At 34.5% G+C, this 23324-nt stretch overlaps 1 protein-coding gene across 8 annotated transcripts in view; it reads right to left on the bottom strand.

Annotated features, from left to right (window-relative positions):
* Positions 1-18488: 18488 nt before the first annotated feature.
* LOC114338711 (zinc finger protein 271-like) overlaps positions 18489-23324 on the bottom strand; it is a 59122-nt gene continuing 54286 nt past the window's right edge. For all 8 annotated transcript variants that reach the window (XM_028289315.2, XM_050642892.1, XM_050642896.1 and 5 more), the window contains one exon: positions 18489-21147. Coding sequence is in view for 7 of the 8 variants with exons in the window: in XM_028289312.2 (XP_028145113.1) it covers positions 19889-21147 (1259 nt within the window). In the remaining variant the exon portion in view is untranslated. The remainder of the gene's footprint in view (positions 21148-23324) is intronic.

The following is a 23324-nucleotide window of genomic DNA, read 5'->3' as shown; positions in this document are numbered from 1 at the left end:
CAAATTATTTTACTTATGTTGTGTTTATATGATCTGTATTATTAAAATAAACGTCAAACTGATAGTTTCGAATTTATTCTGCTCTCAGAAAAATTAAGTTTTTTAATAATAAAAGTGTGTTATTATATAAAAAAATAGTGTATTTGATGAAGAAAATCGTGGCTTTAAACTGACGAACTAACGTGATAAATATAACGTGATATAAATATCACTAACGTGATATAAGTGATAAATATAAAATATCACTAACGTGATAATTACTTTAACTATTTTATTTGTGTTTATAAGTGACGGACAAAAAAACTAGACTGACAGTGTAAAGTGCTAAACAGCAGGACGGAAAGGGGCTCTTGGCCCACGAAAGAGCCTTCCAGACACCGGATGACGACTAAGCTAAGTACCTTAGATGATTTTATAGACAATAACATTTTTGAAATCTTGCCTGAATTGACAGATGACGAATTAGCTAATGATTTAGAAAATTCAAAATTAAATAAGACAAATAAAGTAAATTCAACCCATAACAATAAACTAAAAACAAAATTAGGTGCATCAGACAAATTAAAAATAATAAATAATTCACAAACAAATAAAACGAAAATAGATATTGCAGACATTGAATTTCTAAATGAAGCTAATTCTACAGATTCTATTGGTAGCATAGTAACAGTAATTACTGATTCCATGTCTAGTAATAGTAATATATCCAAAGATATTTCCCATAATAATGCTAGCGAGGATGAAATAAGTGAAAGCGAAGATGAAATCAGTGAAAATAGTACAAATATAAGCAACGTACAAAAAGAGAAAAGAAAAAGACTTAATTCCTTGGGAAGCGGCTCAGACAAAGGAGAAATTAAACGAGCCAAAGAAATGGACACATACCACAAAGAACTAGTTCGATCATTGGACACATTGACTGAACAGATGAAAAAAATGGAGACGGAAAATAAGCGCCTAATGAATCAAATCTATCAAATGCAAGAGGAAAACAAATTCCAAATGGCCAAACTAGAAGAGAAAATAACCGGCAAAGATCAAGAAATACAGAAACTAACTCAAAAGCTGCTTGAGACGATAGACAAAAATGCGGGAAAAGAAAAGCTAATATCAAAATCGAACGAAAAACCGACGCAAGCTGAAAAACAAAAGCAGAAGCAAACAACGGCAGAAGAACCAACAAATATGCATGAAAAGGGAAGACGTAAAACTTCTGCTAATAGTCCAAATAAAGAAAACTTGATTGAAATGGAAAACAACAATGCTGAATGGACAGCCCAGCAGCAACAGAAGAAAAAACAAAACAAAAAAGGCAAAATGACAGAAAAAAACGTCACAGAAGAAGAACCGAAAAATATTAGCGCTGCTGAAAAGCAGACATTAATAATACAAAAGAGAAATGAAGAAGCATGCGTAGCCAGAGGCATGCTAAGAAAGAAATATGAACAAGAGAACGATCAACACACTGAAATAGAAATGGAGACTGAAAACGAAAATGAAAAAGAAAAATCGAAAAAGGATATTCCCAAACTACCAGCACAAAAACAAAATACTGTAACAACAACAGAAAAAGAACAACCAACGAAGGCTGCACCCAAACCACCGGCGATTATCCTCAAATCAATAGGAAAAAGCCAAGAGATATTACAAAAAGCTGCAGAAAGGGGAATCGGATCCGCGAATAAATTCGCTAAATCCGGAAGATCAATCGTCATCCAGACAAATAACAGAGAAGGGTACCTAGCAATGATCAAGATACTTGAAGAACAAAATACAAAGAACCCTGAAAGCCCTATTGAATACATCGCTTATCCAATAGATTCAGAACGCACCACAAGATTAGTAATCAGAGGATTACATGAAACAACAGAAACAAGCAATATACAAAAAGAACTAAACAAAAACGGAATCACGGCGATTAAAGTTACAAATATGATCTCCAAGAAGGAAGACAAGAAAAAATTGCCACTTTTCTTAGTTACAATAAACGAAGAAGATAAAGAAAAAATGAAAAGCTTGACAACTCTCTGTTACATGAAAATATATATCGAAGAAGAAATAAGAAAAAATACAGAAGTTATGCAGTGCTATAACTGCCAAGGATTCTACCATGGATCCAAAGCCTGTCACTGTGGAACTAAATGCGTTAAGTGTGGCGGATCACACATTAGCAGCGAGTGCACAAAGGGCAGGAACACCGAACCAAAGTGTGCAAACTGTGGCGAAGCCCACACTGCTAATTACAGAGGATGCTCCAAAGCACCAAAAAGAAAAACATACACCGCACAGGCACAAACAAGAAACAGAACAGAAGAACATGCACCTACAGACAGAAATACCAACAAAAGCTACGCACAAATAACAAAGAAGACAGATGAATCTAAACAGGACAACGAAACGGCAAATCTCATAGCAATTGTAAATGAACAGATGAAAAACTTTATGTTGATGTTCGAGAGGATGGCCAATGTAGTGAGTGCAATGGGCAATATTGGTGTAAACAAAACTAACTAATCGGTTGGGCGATCTACGTATTGGGTCATGGAATCCAAATGGGCTAAAACAGAAAATTAACACCTTGGACGAGTCAACAGACTCGAACTAGACATCATAGCCTTACAAGAATCTAAGATAACGGAAAAAACAAAAACAAAATTTCCAGGTTATGATGTCTATAGAAATGACTACACAGCCACATCAGGAGGCACGGCGATTCTGGTGAAAAAAGGAATCAAACACCAAGTAATTCCTACACCAGACGGACTCATCACTATGGAAGCCACCATAGTGAGGATCAAGATAGGAAAAGATATGCTTAAAATTGTTTCAGCATATGTTAGACCAAATGATCCAATCTTCAAAGAAGACTTGAATGTCATATTAAACACAGTAGAGCCCTCTATCATTATAGGAGATCTGAACGCAAGATCGCCGAACTGGTTCGATAGAACCACAAACCGCAACGGGAGAATATTGTGTGGCTATCTCGAAGAACGACCAAACACCATGGTGGCGGGACCCATAGAACCTACATGCTTCCATGGTGGAAACAGACTTCCCACATTCCTAGACATAGCAATTCTACAAAATGTAGGTCAACAATACGAAATATATTCAATGAATGAGGGTGACTCAGATCACAACCCAATTATACTGACCCTGGGAGCAGTAGAAACAAACAACTTGCAAACCTATAAGAAAAAACGAACAAATTGGCCAAACTACAAAAGAATAGTAAGTGAAACAATTGGTGCAATACCAACAATAAATACAAAAGAAGAACTAGAGGAATGCGTTAAACATCTAGAAAAAACGATACAAAACGCTATCGAGACCAGCACCACAGAAGAAAAAACTCCAACAACAAAAGGAAGATTCAGGGAAATCAGCAATGGGCTAAAAGAACTGATAAACGAGAAAATCAGGAAAAGAAGAAGAGCCAACAGAACAAGAAACCCAGAGGACAAAAGAATTGCTAATGAGCTGAATAGGGAAGTCAAAAAACAATTAGACGATCATCGAAATGAAAACTGGGACAACTATATCCAGCAACTAAACCCAAATAAATCCGCGTTCTGGAAGCTATCTAAAATACTAAGAAAAGATAAAAAACCAATCCCTCCTTTACACGGTGAAAATGGAATTGTCTACACAGAAGAAGACAAAGCGGAAGTAAGGAAAAACACGCTAGAAAGAGAATGTAGGGAAAACTATCATCCCGATGAAGATCTAGACTTCACAGAAGAAGTCGAACGAAGATGTAGAATTCTAAAAAGAAGAAAGGGCATTATAGGTATTACACACAGCTCCCCTGAAGAGGTCAGACAACTGATCAAGCGTACTAATGCCAAAAAAGCTCCAGGACCGGACCAGATTACGAACAGAGCTCTGAAAAATCTGCCAGGAAAAGCAATAATGTACATAACAATATAATAAATAACATCTTAAGACTAAGACATTTTCCTGACAGATGGAAAGAGGCTCACGTAATCATGATTGAAAAAGCAGGAAAAAATGGCACATTTCCACAGAATTATAGACCGATAAGCTTATTACCAGCATTAAGCAAAATCGCAGAGCGGGTCATATTAGCTAGGCTAAAAGAAGAATCTGAAGCAATCGGAACAATACCTGAAGCACAGTTCGAATTCAGATCCGAGCACTCGTGTGAACTTCAAGTGCTGAGGTTAACAGAATATATCACGAAAGAGTTCAACGAAAAGAAATATACAGCGGCCGCCTTTCTAGACGTCAGTAAAGCATTCGACAGGGTCTGGCACGACGGCCTGCTGTATAAAATGAACCAATATGGTTATAGAGAGGCGATGACGTGTCTTCTCTCGTCATACCTAGCCAACAGGAGGTTCAGAGTTCGGTTCCCTGTCCGAAGTTGGGAACCTGGAGGCTGGTGTACCACAGGGGGCAGTGTTGTCGCAATATCTATATACAGCTGGTTCCTAAAAAAACTGATACGACTCTTAGTAAGATTTGATTATTTTGAGCAGTGTATGATTGGTCTGACATTATATTATATTTATTATGACAGACAAATAATAAAATAAACAAACAAACAGCCATTTTTTGAGGTTGAAGTTATCTGACAAATTTTATGATTTGGCAGTGACAGTGACAGTATCTAAATAATAAGTATTTATCCATCAAAATATAATAAATTAAATATAATTAAACTCATACTCATTATATCACACCTCATCAAAAGCTTTTTACAAGAACATAGTCAGCGATTTTGATATGGCTTAGAGCCAGACTACATCAAGATCACCTATAAATCGTGCTGGTAATTGCCTTGCAGCGAGACCAAAAACAAAAAGAAGAAGAAGAAAGTACACTGCTCAATTTTCTACAAAATACGCTTTAAGAGTCGTATCAGTTTTTTTTGGAACCAGCTGTACCATATATACGGCAGACACCCCAACTGAACCGAGATCGTTGCTAAGTCTATACGCAGATGATACAGCGATAGCTTTTAGCAGTACCCACTCAGATTTTGCAACAAGACATCTACAAAGAGCTCTTGATGGACTACAAGAATGGTGTGTGCAGTGGAAAATAGCTATCAATCCTGACAAAACACAGGCCGTCATGTACCAAAAAAGAAGAGGCAGGCCAAATGAGGTACTATCCCTATTTGATACCCAAATTGAATGGTCAAATCAAGCCAAATACCTAGGCGTAATGTTGGACAAAAGGCTGACCTTTACAGAACACGTAAAACAAACAATCAACAAAGCTAAAGCCCTTAGGAGTCAACTCTCATCGCTAATAGGTCTAAAGAGTAAACTGAGATTTAAGACAAAGATTAGGATGGCAAATTGTATAATTTTGCCAACACTAACATACGCCTCAGCCGCATGGGGACACACGTGTAATACCAACAAGAAAAAAATACAAACCATCCAAACCCACATGATCAGAGAAGCTCTGAATATACCTAGTAGTCCTGTCGCCAGGGGGGGTACAACGGCCTTCTTTATTCAGATGGACTTACCCAAGTTTTTTTCATGTATTTTGACCCGTAGAATACGAATTTTTTGGGTAACAGTTGATCAGGATGTCGATAAGATTGTTTCTGACCAAGAACTTGAAGAATTACATAACAGAGGTTTCTCATAAAATAAAACATTTTTTTGTATTTTTTGGGTCATTCTAAGTAAAAAATGTTCTAACAAGTTTTCCCGTAGGATGCTCAGTTTTCGAGATAAACGCGGTTGAACTTTCAAAAAATCTAAAAACTGCAATTTTTAAACCCGAATAACTTTTGATTAAAAAATAAAATAGCAATTCTGCTTAGCGCCTTTGAAAGTTCAAGTCAAATTATATCGGTTTTGATTATTTACATTGCTAAAAATTTATTGTGTTATTGTTAAACAAAGCTACAAACACCTAGTGCGTGAGTGATGTTTTCTATGATTTCTCATTTAAAATCTAACGAGTAGGTAGAATAGGTACTAGTGCAATCGAGGCTATTTCTACGTAGCATGCGTTAAAATGCATGCAAAGGCACGGGAAACACTATGTGTTTATAGCTTTGTTAAACAATAAAAAAATAAATTTTTAGCAATGCAAATAATTAAAACCGATATAATTTGACTTAAACTTTCAAATGCGGTAAGCAGACTGGATATTTTATTTTTTAATCAAAAGTTATTCGGGTTCAAAAATTGCAATTTTTCGATTTTTTGAAAGTTCAACCGCGGTTATCTCGAAAACTAGCCATCCTACGAAAAAAATTGTAGAAACATGTTTTGCTTAGAATGACCCAAAAAATACCAAAAAATGTTTTGTTTTGCGAGAGATCGCGGTTATGTAATTCCTCAAGTTCTTGGTCAATAACAATCTTATCGACATCCGGATCAACTGTTACCCAAAAAATTCGTATTCTACGGGTCAAAATACATGAAAAAAACTTGGGTAAGTCCATCTGAATAAAGGAGGCCGTTGTACCCCCCTGGCGACAGGACTATAGATATGTCACATTAAGATACGTATTTGGACATACGCAACAAAAGAAAGTCCTGAGAATGATAGACGAAAGAGCACAAGAAATATTTAATAATATCAGGAACCATCCTAGCAGATTATTAAGAGAATTGACTAATTACGACGAAAACCAAAGAACGGTACATAGACGGCCTAGACAGCAGTTAGCTGGATAAAGAGGAAACCCTTAAGAATGAAAAATTGAGATAGCCACATGATATCGAAAGACAAATGTCGCCCTTCAGGCACTAAGTACCCTTCAGGTAGGTCAAATGGACCATAGCCGCGGAATGTGAGCATCGAGGTCACGTACCGACAGACGTGGGCTTGATGGCCACACCTTTCGGGCGCTCAGCCGTCGAGGAGAACAAAATTAATTTTGTCAATTCGCCGGCTGAGTGACCGAGCACACACGGTCTGGACAGCGAGACACCGATTTAGATCGGTGCCTTGATGTCCGGAACACATTTTTTTTAGGACACAAGTCCAAAGTAAAGAAAAAAATTAATTTAGTCATTAATAGGGAGAAAAGCTCTTCTAGCTACCCCTAAAACCAGGTGGCTTAACCACATGAAGTAATACAAAGGATGTCCCATTACCCAGGGCATCCAAAGTAACGTTAAGGTCAACGCCTCCCCATTCTGTATGTCCTTTGATGGGGAGGGGTGGAGGCATAGCTTGGGGGTCAGATAGGTACCACTCTATTACGGGGTGTGACCGGTTTGATCTTCGGACATGTGGGTTCCACTTTTCCATTGGAACACACATGTCCCCCGGGGCTGGGGTTGATACGAGCGTGTGTGTGTGTGTGTGTGTGTGTGTGTGTGTGTGTGTGTGTGTGTGTGTGTGTGTGTGTGTGTGTGTGTGTGTGTGTGTGTGTGTGTGTGTGTGTGTGTGTGTGTGTGTGTGTGTGTGTGTGTGTGTGTGTGTGTGTGTGTGTGTGTGTGTGTGTGTGTGTGTGTGTGTGTGTGTGTGTGTGTGTGTGTGTGTGTGTGTGTGTGTGTGTGTGTGTGTGTGTGTGTGTGTGTGTGTGTGTGTGTGTGTGTGTGTGTGTGTGTGTGTGTGTGTGTGTGTGTGTGTGTGTGTGTGTGTGTGTGTGTGTGTGTGTGTGTGTGTGTGTGTGTGTGTGTGTGTGTGTGTGTGTGTGTGTGTGTGTGTGTGTGTGTGTGTGTGTGTGTGTGTGTGTGTGTGTGTGTGTGTGTGTGTGTGTGTGTGTGTGTGTGTGTGTGTGTGTGTGTGTGTGTGTGTGTGTGTGTGTGTGTGTGTGTGTGTGTGTGTGTGTGTGTGTGTGTGTGTGTGTGTGTGTGTGTGTGTGTGTGTGTGTGTGTGTGTGTGTGTGTGTGTGTGTGTGTGTGTGTGTGTGTGTGTGTGTGTGTGTGTGTGTGTGTGTGTGTGTGTTTGTGTGTGTGTGTGTTTGTGTGTGTTTGTGTGTGTGTGTGTTTGTGTGTGTGTGTGTGTGTGTGTGTGTGTGTGTGTGTGTTTGTGTGTGTGTTTGTGTGTGTGTTTGTGTGTGTGTGTGTGTGTGTGTGTGTGTGTGTGTGTGTGTGTGTGTGTGTGTGTGTGTGTGTGTGTGTGTGTGTGTGTGTGTGTGTGTGTGTGTGTGTGTGTGTGTGTGTGTGTGTGTAATCTGTAAGTTTCATCGATTCAAAGTGCTTATTTTTGAAAAAATTTGGTTTCAAAGTAAAATTTTTAAAAATGGAAATTTTGAAAAATATGCTTTTTTTCAAAATAACTTAAAAATTGTTAGAGATACCAAAAATCTCGAAAAACAGAAAAAGTCAGATTTGCTTTTCTGAATATCACGTATTTTTTTATTTTTCTGTTAGACAAAAATTGATTAAGATTTGGTGTTTCTAAATTTGCATACATTCGTGATCAGTGACTCGTTCAATCCCTTTTAACTACAGCCCTTTCAATAATAAGTACTTTGAACCGATGAAACTTACAGATAATATAAACAATATATACACGAGTCAAGAAACTTGTGAAGCGTAACGATTAAGTTCATTAAGATACTAATTAGGGGGTGATTTTCTCGATTTTTTTACCAAAACCAAAAGGGACTTACTTTATTCTGAGCGTAACTTGTTTAATTTTGATGCTAGAAATTTTTTTTATAAAACAAAAATGAGCAAAAATTTTTAAACACTTTAAATAAGTTAAAATGAGTTTTCCCCGAAATGTGCTTCATTTTTGGTTATTTCACGTTAAAGTATTGCATTTGGAAATTGACGAATATGAACCTATTTTTCATTAGCTATAACTCTGCTTCTACTAGGTGTAGAGACGTGATATATACACAATTTTTTTAAATTTTTTACAGGATATATTTTTGTTAAGAATATTTTTTCGACAAAATACTTACTATTTGAGTTATTTTTGAAAAACCGTCTAAAAGCGTGGTTATTTTATTGAAAAAATGAACATATTCACTGCCAAATAACTCAAAAAGTATTGACATAGTGAAAAAACTCTATAGAACAAAAGTTACTTAAAATTAGCCAGTTTATCCATTTCCTGACTTTCTCTGAGAGGGGGTGAAAACCACCCCCAGGGCAAAAGCACATATCGGCACAATATCACTTTTTTTGTTTGACTTGTTAGCTATGTGTATGCCAAATTTCATGTCAATCCAAGCGGTTCTTTAAAATTCATAGGTTTTGCAATATTTTACCGTTAAAGAACGGACTATAATACATATAATCAAATAGTTACATTTTGAATATAGTCCAGGAACCGAAGCATTTCACCTCGCAATTTTTACAGAATGGATCGATTTGCTTGAAAATTTGAGAATAAGTAGTGGATAGTTCAAGGATCAAAATCTATATGATGCTGAAAGGCGCTTTTACCATGGGGTCGGTTGCCACCCCATCTTAGGGGTGAAAATTTTTTATTATATTTTGACCGCAAAAGTTGATAAAAATATTAATTTTAAGCAAAAAATGTTCTATACATTTTTTTGATAAAATTAGTAGTTTTCGATTTATTCGCTATCGAAAGTGTTAGTTTTATATCGAAAAAATCAATGTTTTTCGATATTATACTCATTTACCATTCACTCATATTTTGCCGTAGAAAAGATTTTTTCAAACCAAGTTCTTGGGAATTAAATAACCAACAATTTCATATAAAAACATTTTTTCGTATATCTGATGCTAATCTTTCTATTTTGAAGAAAATGGCATTTTTTACCAAACTACAAAAAGTCGTTATTCGCTTTTAACTCTAGTTCTTAAAACCTAATCATTCTAAGCCAGTCAAACTTTTAAAATCTATGAATAATACATATATAAAGAAGAATTAATAAGGCCAATGACTAAAAGCAAAGCTACCTTACATTATTATGCTTCCAATTGGATTTCTTTTTTTTTTGAAAAAAATATATTGATTTTTTAACCGTAACCTTTTTAATTTTTATCTTATAAAGTTTGTTAAAAAATAATTTTGTAGGTTTTTACAAGATCTATAAGACCATCAATACCAAATCCTTTTAAAATACTCAGTCGCAAAAAGTGGTGACTTTGAAAGGGTTGGTAAAGGTGATTTTTGCATGTTATTACAAGTTTTAATTGTCAATAGCTCACTCAATTTTTACCGTAGAGAAAATTTTTGCAAACCAAGTTCTTGGGAATTAAATAAGCTACAATTTTATATTTAAATATTTTTTTGTATCTCTGATGATAATCTTTCTATTCTGAAGAAAAGGGAATTTTTTACCAAACTTCAAAAATTCGATATTTGCTTTTGACTCCATTTTTTTTAACTAATCATTCTAAACCAGTTAAACTTCTAGAACCTATTAATAATATATAAGTAAAGAAGACGAAATAAGGTCAATGACTAATTTTAATCAGGGTGGTGATTACTGGTTTGCTTTCGATCACTTTTTCGCTGAAAAATATAGGGTCTGACATTCTTTTCATTATTAGCCACCTAATTTTTGAGCTAAAGACTTTTTTAATTTCTGAAGATAGATATTTTTAAAAACTTCAAATTAGTTTAAACAAGTGATCCTCGAAAAATGCATAGTTTTCCCGTCTTTTGACTTTGAAACTACAATATTTAGCATTTGCAGAAGAAGACCTAACATATAATAAAGTATAGCTCGATTACTATTGGTTTTAAAGAAAATTTAAAAAAACGGTTTTGTTGATTTTTTCAAAAGGTACATTTTTGTTAAGCAAAGTTGTTTTGATAAAACAAAAACTTTTTGATTTCTTTGCAAAAAACTGATTAAATACATTAATTTTTTTAATATAAAACTAACACTTTCGATAGCGAATAAATAGAGAACTATTAATTTTATCAAAAAAATGTATAGAGCATTTTTTGCTTAGAACGAATGTTTTTACCAACTTTTGCTGTTAAAATATAATAAAAAATTTTCACCCCCGACATGGGGTGGCAACCACCCCCATGATAAAAGCGCCTTTTGGCATCATATAGATTTTGATCCTTGGACTATCCACTACTTATTCTCAAATTTTCAAGCAAATCGATCCATTCTGTAAAAATTGCGAGGTTTTGTCCTATTTTAAGCTTCATTACTTGGAGGCTTCATTACAACGTTATTGAATCCGAGATTTAGAAAACCATTTGCTTTTCGCTGAAAGTAGATGAAACTTTTGATTATCATGTCATTCACAATTATCAGTTATTGTTGTTCGATACGCGTTACGTCGTCACGTGGTAATATTTATGAGAGGTTTTTAGGTTTATAAACGTGAGTAAAAGCAATAAGGCAGAATATATTTTTGATGTTTTAAAGAATTTTTTAAAATTTTTTGATATCAAAAATAAATTTATAGGGCAAACTGGGGCAAACTTATGACGGCGTTGCTGTGATGTGTGGTGAATTGCATGGTCTCCAGGCAAAAATTAAAACTACATATTGCATCACAAGCTTTATTTACTCACTATTATGCGCATATAATGAATTTAGTTTTGCATGATACGTGTAAAAAAATAAATAATATCGTCTTTTCTTGCCAGTTTAACTCACCTAAACGGATTACTGCTTTAGAACAAATTTGTTTCGAAAAAAAAAGCGAACAGTTTGTCAGACGCGATGAAATTTTAAATCTCGGTTAGTTTTATCTAAGCAGATTATCTCTGGTAGTTTTAGTATCTGTAGCAGATTTTCGTGAACAGTTTTTGGAAGTTTTTGATTTTATTATCGAAGGCGACGATTTTGAAATTGGCGATACCTCGATCCGTGAAGCAATCGATTTGAGAACTTTCTTTTAAATTTAAATTCTTTTAAATATTTTTAAGACAGAGTTTGCCCAAGATATTCATTATTGTTCAAAATCAGTCAACTGACATTATTTATTCAGAAAATAGAATACGAAAGCTGGTGCAAAATCTCAGAGATTTTTGTAATGATAGTAGTTTCCAATATACAGGGTGTAACAAAAATACAGGTCATAAATTAAACCACATATTCTGGGACCAAAAATAGTTCGAATGAACCTAACTTATCTTAGTACAAATATGCACACAAAAGAAGTTACAGCCCTTTAAAGTTACAAAATGAAAATCGATTTTTTTGAATATATCGAAAACTATTAGAGGTTTTTTGTTGAAAATGGACATGTCGCATTCTTATGGAAAGAACATCTTAAAGAAAAATTATAGTGAAATTTGTGCACCCCATAAAAATTTTATGGGGGTTTTGTTCCCTTAAACCCCCCCAAACTTTTGTGTCCGCTCCAAATAAATTATTATTGTGGTGCCATTAGTTAAATTCAATATTTTTAAAACTTTTTTGCCTCTTAGTATTTTTTCGATAAAGCAGTTTTTATCGAGTTGCGGCTTCTTTTTTAATATGTTTACATAAAAATTTTATGAGGGTTTTGTTCCTTTAAACCCCCAAATGTTTGTGTACGTTCCAATTAAACTATTACTGCGGTACCATCAGTTAAACACAGTGTTTTTAAAACTTTTTTGCCTCTTTGTATTTTTTTGATAAAGCATCTTTTATCGAGATGTGGCTTCTTTTTTAATATGGTTCAAAATATACTTAAAAATGTAAATCATAAATAAATTTTCATATTATTACCAAGTCTCCATAACCGTACTTTACCATATACAAATATGTGGTGGATTTGACAAACATTCAAATATCTCGATAAAAACTGACTTTTGAAAAAAGTACTAAGAGACAAAAAAGTTTTTAAAAACTTGTGTTTAAGTAATGGCTCTACAATAATAATTAAATTGGAACGTACACAAAAGTTTGGGGGGGTTTAAAGGAACCAAACCTCCATAAAATTTTTATGGGGTGTCCAAATTTCATTATAATTTTTTCTTAAAATACTACTGCCATAAGAATACCACATGCCCATTTTCAATAAAAAATATCTAATAGTTTTCGATATATTGGAAAAAATCGATTTTCATTTTGTAACTTCAAAGAGCTGTAACTTTTTTTCCGTGCACATCTGTACTAAGGTAAGTTAGGTTAAATCGAACTATTTTTGGTCCCAGCATATGCGATTAAATTTATGACCTGTATTTTTGTTACACCCTGTATACGCAGTGACATTTTGGACTTGGACTCGCTTGATATTTCCGAACCATTCCAAAAAAGACAACAACATGATACATATCTCGAAAAACGAATAGGTATATCTTGAAATTTTGGATACCTACTAATATATGCAAATATATACTCGTTTTTCGAATTTTGAAGATTTGCAAATTTTTGACCTCTTTGACGATTCAAAATTTAAAAGTTACCTTCGCCAAAGAATTTCCAAGATATTTATTATAACAAGTTAGGTACTTAAAAATTATGCCGATCCAAATATTTTCAGACAGTGGGATAAGTTACAAAATATGTATGTATAATTCTATGTAGTAAGTACTGCAATTCATTATCACAAACTGTTCATCAATTATCTCATCACCACTACCACCAATTGCTGCCTCAAATAAACGGGATTTATATTGTCTCAAAAGAATCAACACGTATGGTCGAAACACCATGAAACAAGAGAGAATGTCAAGTACATCAAATAAAAAAAAACAAAAAACAACAAAATCTCGTATGATGATTTAAGCCTTTTAGTTTGATGGTATACCTATATGAAGAGACAAAAAACCTTGCCGACCCTGTCTCCAAGGCCACGAGCCGCCACTGTGCGGTAGTACGTTCTAAGTATATAAATAGAAGGTTTATAGCACGTCCTTGGAATGTTCTAAAAAGTATATTCTTAGTATATACTGAAAATAAGTGCGGTAGTACATTCTAAGTATATACATAGAACGTTTAAGTACTGTAATGTAGTATATACTAAGTATGTGCTCTGCACATTCGCAATGGTAATTACGCATATTCTCAGTATATACTTTTTCTGAAAAGTATGTTCTATGAATCTACTAAGAACATGAAATTGTTATTTGGGTCCGTGCAAAATCCGGCATACGGTTGTTGTCGGTAGCCGATTGGTTCTTGACCGAGGTTTGTCACCTTATAGTAAAAGCGCAGGATGTTTTCGTTCATGGACACAGTCCATTTCATACGCTGTGTCGGTCGTCCCGCTTGAGTGAGCGCCGGCTGATGTTCCAGCGCAGCACCTTCAGCGAGTGGAGCTCTTGTTGTTTGCCTCACTTCTGGTGGTTGTTGTTGTTGTTGGGCTGTAGCTGTTTGTGTGACAGGGACCCGCCTCCTCAACACCCTGCCACCGACGTCCCGCATGCTGCCACGTCCAGCGCCGGCTCCAGACGTGCCCTGGCGATCCCCAGGCAGCGATCCTAAACATAAATCATTATTCGCCATATTAATGGGTTTGCATTTTATACCTACTGCCAGGTGTCAGTTTTTGCTCCACGGCAGGTATCCCTGCTACCCTCCGGGTATTGGCGCTACGAACACCCAGAAAGCATCCCCCATTCGCAGGGGGCCGCGCCTGATAGAAGAACTGACAAAAAACTCCCACAGGAGAGAAACATTATTATTACTCTTATTAGTAACAGACACTAAATTGTTGTCAACAATATTGTTACAAGTATTAACTGTTTCTTTAGATGTACTATGGAAATTCTCATTTTCTGTATCAGAAATAGTGTCAAACTTATAAATTCCTCCTAATTCAGAACCTGTAAATTTTAAAGTCCCCTTAATACTAACTTTGTCTTGGTCAAACACATCAAAACCTTTTTGAGTAAACACAATTATATGACCTTTAGATCCTAATTGACTTACTGATAATAAATTTGCAGCCGCATTGGGTTGCACACACATAACATTAGTTATTGTACCAGAACTAATACAATTATTGTATGAATTAACTAAATCAATTGGAATATTTCCAACTCCTGTGGCCAATAACGGGCCCTTATCAGCTGTACAAAATTTAGAATATTTATTTGGATCAAAATCTACCATCCAATCTCTATTAGACACATGTCTACTAGCACAACTATCAAGATAAAAATCTTTACAATTTGGAGAACTTAGAAACATAGTAGTAGAAGTAAATAAAACATAATTATTTTCACCATGATTCTCCTTGGATTGGTCCTTACCAGTTGGTGGTTTGGAATTAGGTTTTCAATTTTTGGAATTCCTCTTGGGACATTTAGGACGGCTATGGCCCTTACCTCCGCAGCCGTAACAAGTGGGGATGAATTCGGTAGTGGACTGAAGAAAATGCTTCTTCTCGATAAAATTATTTTTTGTAAACAAAGCTTTATCCTCACCATTTTCTCTCAACTTCTTACGATCAGTAATACCATTCAACAAGGTTGTGATTTCTTCACTTTTAATAACTGTATGTGTTGCACAGTATCCATTAACAACCTGTTCTTCAGTGTCAGGAAGTCCACATAACATCAACGTCCCAACTTCACTATCATCAATCACTATATTTAATTCTGCAAGTTCCTGAACAATATCAAGTATTCCAGATATATAATCACTAATGCAAGTAAAATATTTTAACTTTGCATGATATAAATTTCTTTTTAGAAACATTGGCCTAGTTAAACCGGCACTTTGATAAGCCTTTTTTAAGTTATTCCAACCTTCTTTCGAGGTAGTTGCTTTTCTTAGATGAGCTTTGGTTTCACTGATAAACTTAGTTTGGCTAACGCTCTTTGGTCTTTATCTGGATCTTTATCATTTCAAGTAATACAATTCCATAGACCATAATCTATCAAAAACATTTTCATTTGAAACTGCCAGATTTCGTAGTTTCGTCTTCCATCTAATTTTTCGATATTTGGAGCACCAGGGCTAACAAAAACATTATTAAAACTTCTCGTTTCAACTTTTTCTTGTTCAGACATTTCGTCGAGTAAAATATTTCAATAGAACAGCAGCAAACACGTCTATCTTAGACACCACAAAATATATGCACCACGTGAAGAGTTTTCAACAATTTTTGTTTTCTTCACTTTTGTAGCACAGTGGAAATATATGTAGCGCAAGCTGGTCACATAACCTATTAGGATTTTATTTTAATATATATAGAATAGAATCATACATGGTGCTTTTTAAGGGGGGGTATGGTTTGAAATATATAATTGTTTTTATTTTAAATAAAAGTGCATACTTTCAAGAATACTCTCGGAAAATTTCAGATTGATCGGAGTACAATTATCCGAGATACAGAGTGTTGAATATCCCTACCTTTGACTCGCTTTGCCGCGGCTTCGCGCCAGCACGCTTGAGCGTAATGAGAAACGTTAAACAACTGTTCGCCTTCCCTTTTGTAGATTACTCCGCAATTCAAAGAGCATATTCCAATGTTTATCACTTTACGATTTGGCAGACAAATAAGAAGATGAAGATGTAGTTGTCAAAACTTTAAACGCATTTTTCTCAAAACTGCTTTTTCAAATGCGGTGGACATTGTAACTGAAAAAGTACTTGACCGATCTACCTGAAATTTTGCATAGATTTTCTTTAGACATTTCGTGAGGTAAAAACGTCGAGATATTTTTCGATTTGTGCTTATTTTTTGTTCAACAATATTAAATATGTTGGTTTTCACAAAATTTTGATCAAAAATTTCGTATTTTTGACTTATGAGTGATACCAAAAGTTCAAAAATCATTAAAAATAAAAAAACTCGACTTTGTTACCTCGTGAAACTCATAAGCTAATTAAATCTTTTTGAATTTTTTGTTTCGTATGATCCAGTGATGAGTTCTGATGTCCACCGCAAAATCCATTTTTTGAGCTGCCTGCCAAAATTTGTCACCAGTGGCTTATTTTTCAATATTTTGGATTAAATTTTTTCTTAAATATTCTTCGAATTGTACTTAATATGTTTATTTAATTTAAAAATAAAATAATTCTACCATAGCTTCGAAAAAAATTCACAAAAATGTGCTTGATATGTTTTCAAACCATATATATATATATATATATATATATATATATATATATATATATATATATATATATATATATATATATATATATATATATAGTTTGAATATGATTCTTGAACCTTAATATATTTTTTAATTTGGGTTTCTTGGGCTTAGGTTCACAAAGAAAAAGAGATGGCTATGATGTTATGTCATATCATTTAATCGTTTTTTCCCTCTTTCTTTGTCATTCGTGTGTTCTCTCAGATCCTTGTTCATAGCGATTTTTTTGTCATCTTGTCCCCTCCACGCGACCTCGTCTAGTTTCTTGGTTGGTCCAACTTTCCGCCTTTTCTGTTCCATCTCCAAGTTTTTCCTTCTATTATGAGCTTCCTGAACCCCAGCTTCACTGCCTTGCCCTCGCTCCTAGCTTCTTGAGCTTTTTTCCGTAATTCGCTCTTCATTTCCATCTCTGCTACTGTTAGATCATCATTTATATAAATCCGTTCTTCCTTAAAATCTCTTAGTTTTTTCTTATTTTGCATTACCTTCCTCTTGTCCGCAGTTTCCAAGTGCAGTAAACAATTTTTCCTCTCCTAATTTTACAGCTGTTTTAATATCCACTTTTATATTCATGGTCTTCTCAATCAGGTTTTCCATCACCTCTTTTAAAATGTCTGAGTCCTGTGTATCTATCTTAACACCGGTTATAACCACGTTGTCTTTTTTGCTTTCTTTCTCTAAATATTCAACTCTACTGGTTAAATTTCGTGCATCTCTTTTTGCTTGCTCATTCTCTTTTTTAATTTCTTCGTTTTCTTTCATAATTTTTTTATTTTCTTCCCTCAATGCTCTAATTTCTTCTGCATAAATCCCTTGTTCCCTTTTAATATCCTTCACATCGGATGCTAAATCTTCCAACAATTTCATCACCCTGTCTATTTTTCTGTCAGCTCCCGTCTTTTCTGGTGACCGCTCTACTCTGCGGCTTCTTTTAAATGGGTCACTTTCATCGTCCTCTCCTTCCTCTCTCCTTCTTTTGCCTTCATCCGTTAGTTCATCCGACGACATTTCAGTAACTTTTCACACGCCCCCGGTACACAAAACTTTTAACACGATAGCGTAAAAAGAGCTCGTCGCTTCCTCCGCGTGGAACTCGTTCTCCTATCCACCGTATTAAAAGCAGTTCCTACCGTATTAGTTTTTGCACGTTCTATCACCTTTTAATGGGTTTTCGAATATTGTTAATGATTGTAAACACTAAAACTAAACAATATGAACTTCGCAATTTCTTTTTGTTCTAAAACAATTAGGCGATTGCCACAATTCCGTAATCACTTTACGCCAACTATTCCGCTCTTCGGTAAAAAGTTCCCGTATTAAATACTCGAAACCTGGGTAAATATCTCGGAGTACCAAATACGTCCGTTCTTTAAGAATTCTGCCACTGAACTGTTGTTTTCAAACCATACCCCCCCCCCCTTAAGTTTTAAGGAAAAACTTCTACATGACAAATTAAAATATACCTAATTAACTAACTAGGTACTGTCAGACACACAGTGTACATGAACTTAAAACTATGCTTAAACTTACAGTTTACATATTAATAATAACTATTTTTTTCCCACACTATTTAATGGGTTACAAATCAAACAATCATAGTAAGTACTGAGTAAACTTATATTTTTATAAAACTTATTAGAATATCTAACATACAATAAATCATACAAGTAATAACCATGTTGACTGGCTTGAAGTTGGCCATGCCATGTCTAGTACGCAGCCCCTTGCTACGCTGTTGCACAGCTATATACAGGGTGTCCCGAAAACATTGGTCATAAATTATACCACGGATTCTGGGGTCAAAAATAGGTTGATTGAACCTCACTTACCTATATACAATAGTGTACACAAAAAAGTTACAGCCCTTTGAATTTACAAAATGAAAATCATATTTTTTCATATATCGAAAACTCTTAGAGATTTTTCATTGAAAATGGACATGTGTCATTATTATGGCAGCAGCATCTTAAATAAAAATTAAAGTGAAATTTGTGTACCCCATAAAAAATTTATGGGGGTTTTGTTCCCTTAAACCCCCCCAAACTTTTGTGTACGTTCCAATTTAATTATTAGTGTGGCATCATTAGTTAAACACACTGTTTTTAAAACATTTTTGCCTCTTAGGACTTTTTCGATAAGCCAGTGTTTATCGAGATATTTTGAATATTTATCGAATCCACCACATATTTGTATATGGTTAAGTACGATTATAGAGACCTGTTAATAATCTGAAAATGTATTTATAATTTACATTTTTAGGTATATTTTGAAAAAGAAGCCACATCTCGATAAAAGGTGACTTATCAAAAAAATATTAAGAGGCAAAAAATTTTTAAAAACACTGTGTTTAACTAATGGTACCACAATAATCGTTTAATTGGAACGCACACAAACATTTGGTGGGTTTAAAGAAACAAAGCTCCCATAAAATTTTTATGTAAATATATTAAAAAAGAAGCCGCATCTCGATAAAAACTCGCTTATCGAAAAAATACTAAGAGGCAAAAAAGTTTTAAAAACGTTGTGTTTAACTAATGGTATCACAAAAATGAATTAATTGGAACGTACACAAAAGTTTGGGGGGGTTTAAGGGATCGAAACCCCCATAAAATTTTTGTGGGGTGGACAAATCTCACTTTAATTTTGTTTTAAGATGATCCTGCCATAAGAATGATACATGTCCATTTTCAATCAAAAATCTGTAATAGTTTTCGGTATATTGAAAAAAATCGATTTTCATTTTGTGACTTCAAAGGGCTGTAACTTTTTTTATGAGCACGTTTGTACTAAGATAAGTTAGGTTCAATCGAACTATTTTTGATTCCAGAATGTGCGGTATAATTTATGACCAATCTTTTCGGGACACCCTGTATATTAAACAAAAACGACTTCAAAGAAATTTCATAGTGATAAGGTTTTTGTTCTCCAGTGTGGTTTATATTATGTGTCTTTAAATAACCATTTTGGGAAAACGACCTGAACATATCTCACATTGATGTTAAAGTTCTCCAGTGTGTTTTTTGATATGTGTTTTTAAATACCAATTTTGGGAAAATGACTTAAAACAAATTTCACATTGATGTGGTTTTTCTCCAGTGTGGGTTCTCAAATGTCTTTTTAAATCATTCGTTTTTGAAAATGACTTATAACAAATTTCACACTGATATGGCTTTTCTCCACTGTGCGTTTTCATATGGCTTTTCATATTTGATGAATGAGAAAAAGACTTACAACAAATATTACACTGATATGGCTTTTCTCCAGTGTGCGCTAACTTATGTCTTGTCAATTCACCTTTTTGTGAAAAGGACTTTAAACAAATTTCACATTGGAACGGTTTTTCTCCCGTGTGCATTCTCATATGTGCCTTTAAAATACTCTCAGTGTGAAATGACCCTGAACATATTTCACATTGATATTTAAGTTCTCCAATGTGTTTTTTGATATGTGTTTTTAAGTACCAATTTTGGGAAAACGACTTAAAACAAAGTTTACACTGATATGGCTTTTCTCCACTGTGCGTTCTCATGTGGCTTTTCATATTCGATGAATGAGAAAACGACTTACAACAAATATTACACTGATATGGCTTTTCTCCAGTGTGCGTTAAATTATGTCTTGTTAATTCACCTTTTTGTGAAAAGGACTTTAAACAAATTTCACATTGGAACGGTTTTTCTCCCGTGTGCATTCTCATATGTGTCTTTAAAATACTCTCAGTGTGAAATGACCCTGAACATATTTCACATTGATATTGAAGTTCTCCAATATGTTTTTTGATATGCCTTTTTAAATACCAATTTTCAGAAAAGGACTTAAAACAAATTTCACACTGATATGGCTTTTCTCCAGTGTGGATTCTCATATGGCTTTTCACATTCGATGAATGAGAAAACGACTTACAACAAATATTACACTGATATGGCTTTTCTCCAGTGTGCGTTACCTGATGACTTTTTAATTCACCTTTTTGGGAAAAGGACTTACAACAAATTTCACATTGAAACGGTTTTTCTCCCGTGTGTTTTCTAATATGTGCCTTTAAAAGACACACATAGGAAAACGACTTTGAACACATTTCACATTTATACGGCTTTTCTTCAGTGTGCGTCATCGTATGTATTTTTAAATTACGTTTTTCAGAAAACGGCTTAAAACAAATTTCACATTGATAAGATTTTTTCGCACCCGTATTTTGCTCTTTATGACATGGTTGTACAAATGTTTTGATTGTTTCGGTATTTTTCTCCAGACACCCTAAAATAAAAACCAAAGTTTTAATTATTGCTGTATTATCAACAAGAATAAAAAACCGCTAAACGCCGTAAAAATGAGTGACGCATAGAATATTCCAACTGCAAAGGAGCTGATATGAATATTAGGTACGTGGCGCGAAAATGTACTTTCATTTCCATCCATATCCATGGTGGAAAATAAAATTCTAGTTTTATTTTAAAATATGTTTCCATAATATTTGCTAAATTTGAAGTAAAACGCGCCACAAGAGAGTAACTTTGATAGAGTTTGTATTTTGAAGCTCTTTTGTGGCGCGCTCTACTTCAAATTTAGCAAATATTATGAAAACATCTTTTAAAATAAAACTAGAATTTTATTTTCCACCAAAATGAAAATACATTTTCGCGCCACGTACCTAATATTCATATCAGCTCCTTTGTAGCTGGAATACTGTATGCGCCACTCACTTTTACGGCGTTTAGCGGTTTTTAATTCTTATATCAGGAGTTTTTCAAAGTTATTTATAAATTAAATGTATATGTAAGTTGAATGCAATGTTTCTAGATTCCACGTTAAGCGTAATAAATGGTCGCCTTTATAGCATTATCTCTCAAATGATCTAGTGTCCATCGAATATGTACACTAGATTTTTTCTATTCGAAATAGACTAAAAAAAATATTGGGATGGTTGGTAAATGAACTCGGATTGCCCTATCAATTAAGCGTCGTAACCACTACAACTACATAAACCATTTCGGCGATAATGGTTAAAACATGTATTATACCTTGGAAGTCGATAACTTCTGAACGGCTTAACTGATTTTGATCATTAAACATGAGTTTTAAACGGAGTGCCAAGTAGTATCTGATGCATCCAAGGTCAAGTATGATAACTGAAGGTGTTACAGGAATTATTGAGCTTGAAAAACCGTTTTTCCCATAAGAAATACATTTGATCATACACACACACCGGCAAAATTAGCCGAACACCTTAAAAATGGGATGTTTGATGTCTTGAATTTCCTAAACCACTGGTTCGATTTGAGTAATTCTTTTAGTATGTTATAGCCTTATTATTTAAGAATATCGTTGTAATAATATTGTTGCTAGACAGGTAAATATCATTTTATACCAGGTGTACCAATCACACTGTGTTTTTTTCTTAAAGTTTGGAACACCCTGTGGAATATTCTAGCACATGTAAAATATTACAATTAATACTCTATTGTAGACTTAGGCTTTCTTAACATTTTACTTTTTGATTCATTTACTTATGTGACTTAATAAAAAACTTATGTGCGTTAACAACTATCCATGTTTCTCATCAATAAATCCTCGTAGTAGAGGAGGAAAGTATACTGAATTTGCAGTTACTCGAGCGTTATGAGTTTGTGAAGAATATGTGCTAAAATCAGAAAAAGGTTAAGTTACGTTTTCCATAAAGTGGAGGACTTTTCATTTTTAATTTAATTTTCCATTTGAAACAATCATTTTTCTCCGATTATTATAGCGCTATCTATCCATAATTCGAAAAAATGTGTCGAATAAAAGTTGCTTATTTTTACGTAAAGAATCCAAATCTGCAATAAAAATTGGGGGCTCCCATTTAAGATTTTAAATTAAATTACCCACCCCAGCTCCGTGGGGGCTCGTGACACCCCACAGAGAGGGGTGGGGGGTAAATTAAAAATTTTAAATACGAACCCTGCGATATTTCGCGAAATGAACATCAGATCGTAAAACTGCAAAATACACCTATTCAATATTTTTCAAAAATCTACCGAATGGCACCAAACACGACCCCCCACGGAGGTGGGGTGGGGTGGGGCGTTACTTTAAAATCTTAAATAGGAGCCCCCAATTTTTATTGCAGATTTGAATCATTGACGTAAAAATAAGCCACTTTTATTCGCAACATTTTTTCCTATTATGGATAGGAAATAGATAATCGGAAAAAACGATTGGTGGAAATGGAAAACTTAACTTAACTTTTTTGGGTTTTAGCACCCACTCTTCACAATCCAATAGGTCCCCATAACGCTTGAGTAACTGCAAATTTAGCATACTTTTCTCCCCTACTATGAGGATTTATTGATAAAAAGCATGGCTAGTTGTTAAAGCACATAACTTCTTTATTTTCCAACATAAGCAAATGAATCAAAAAAGAAAATGTTAAGAAAGCCTAAGTCTACAATAGA

The sequence above is a fragment of the Diabrotica virgifera genome, chromosome 2 (assembly GCF_917563875.1).
Source record: "Diabrotica virgifera virgifera chromosome 2, PGI_DIABVI_V3a".
Classification (NCBI taxonomy): domain Eukaryota; kingdom Metazoa; phylum Arthropoda; class Insecta; order Coleoptera; family Chrysomelidae; genus Diabrotica; species Diabrotica virgifera.
This window is presented reverse-complemented; position numbering and strand designations above follow the sequence as displayed.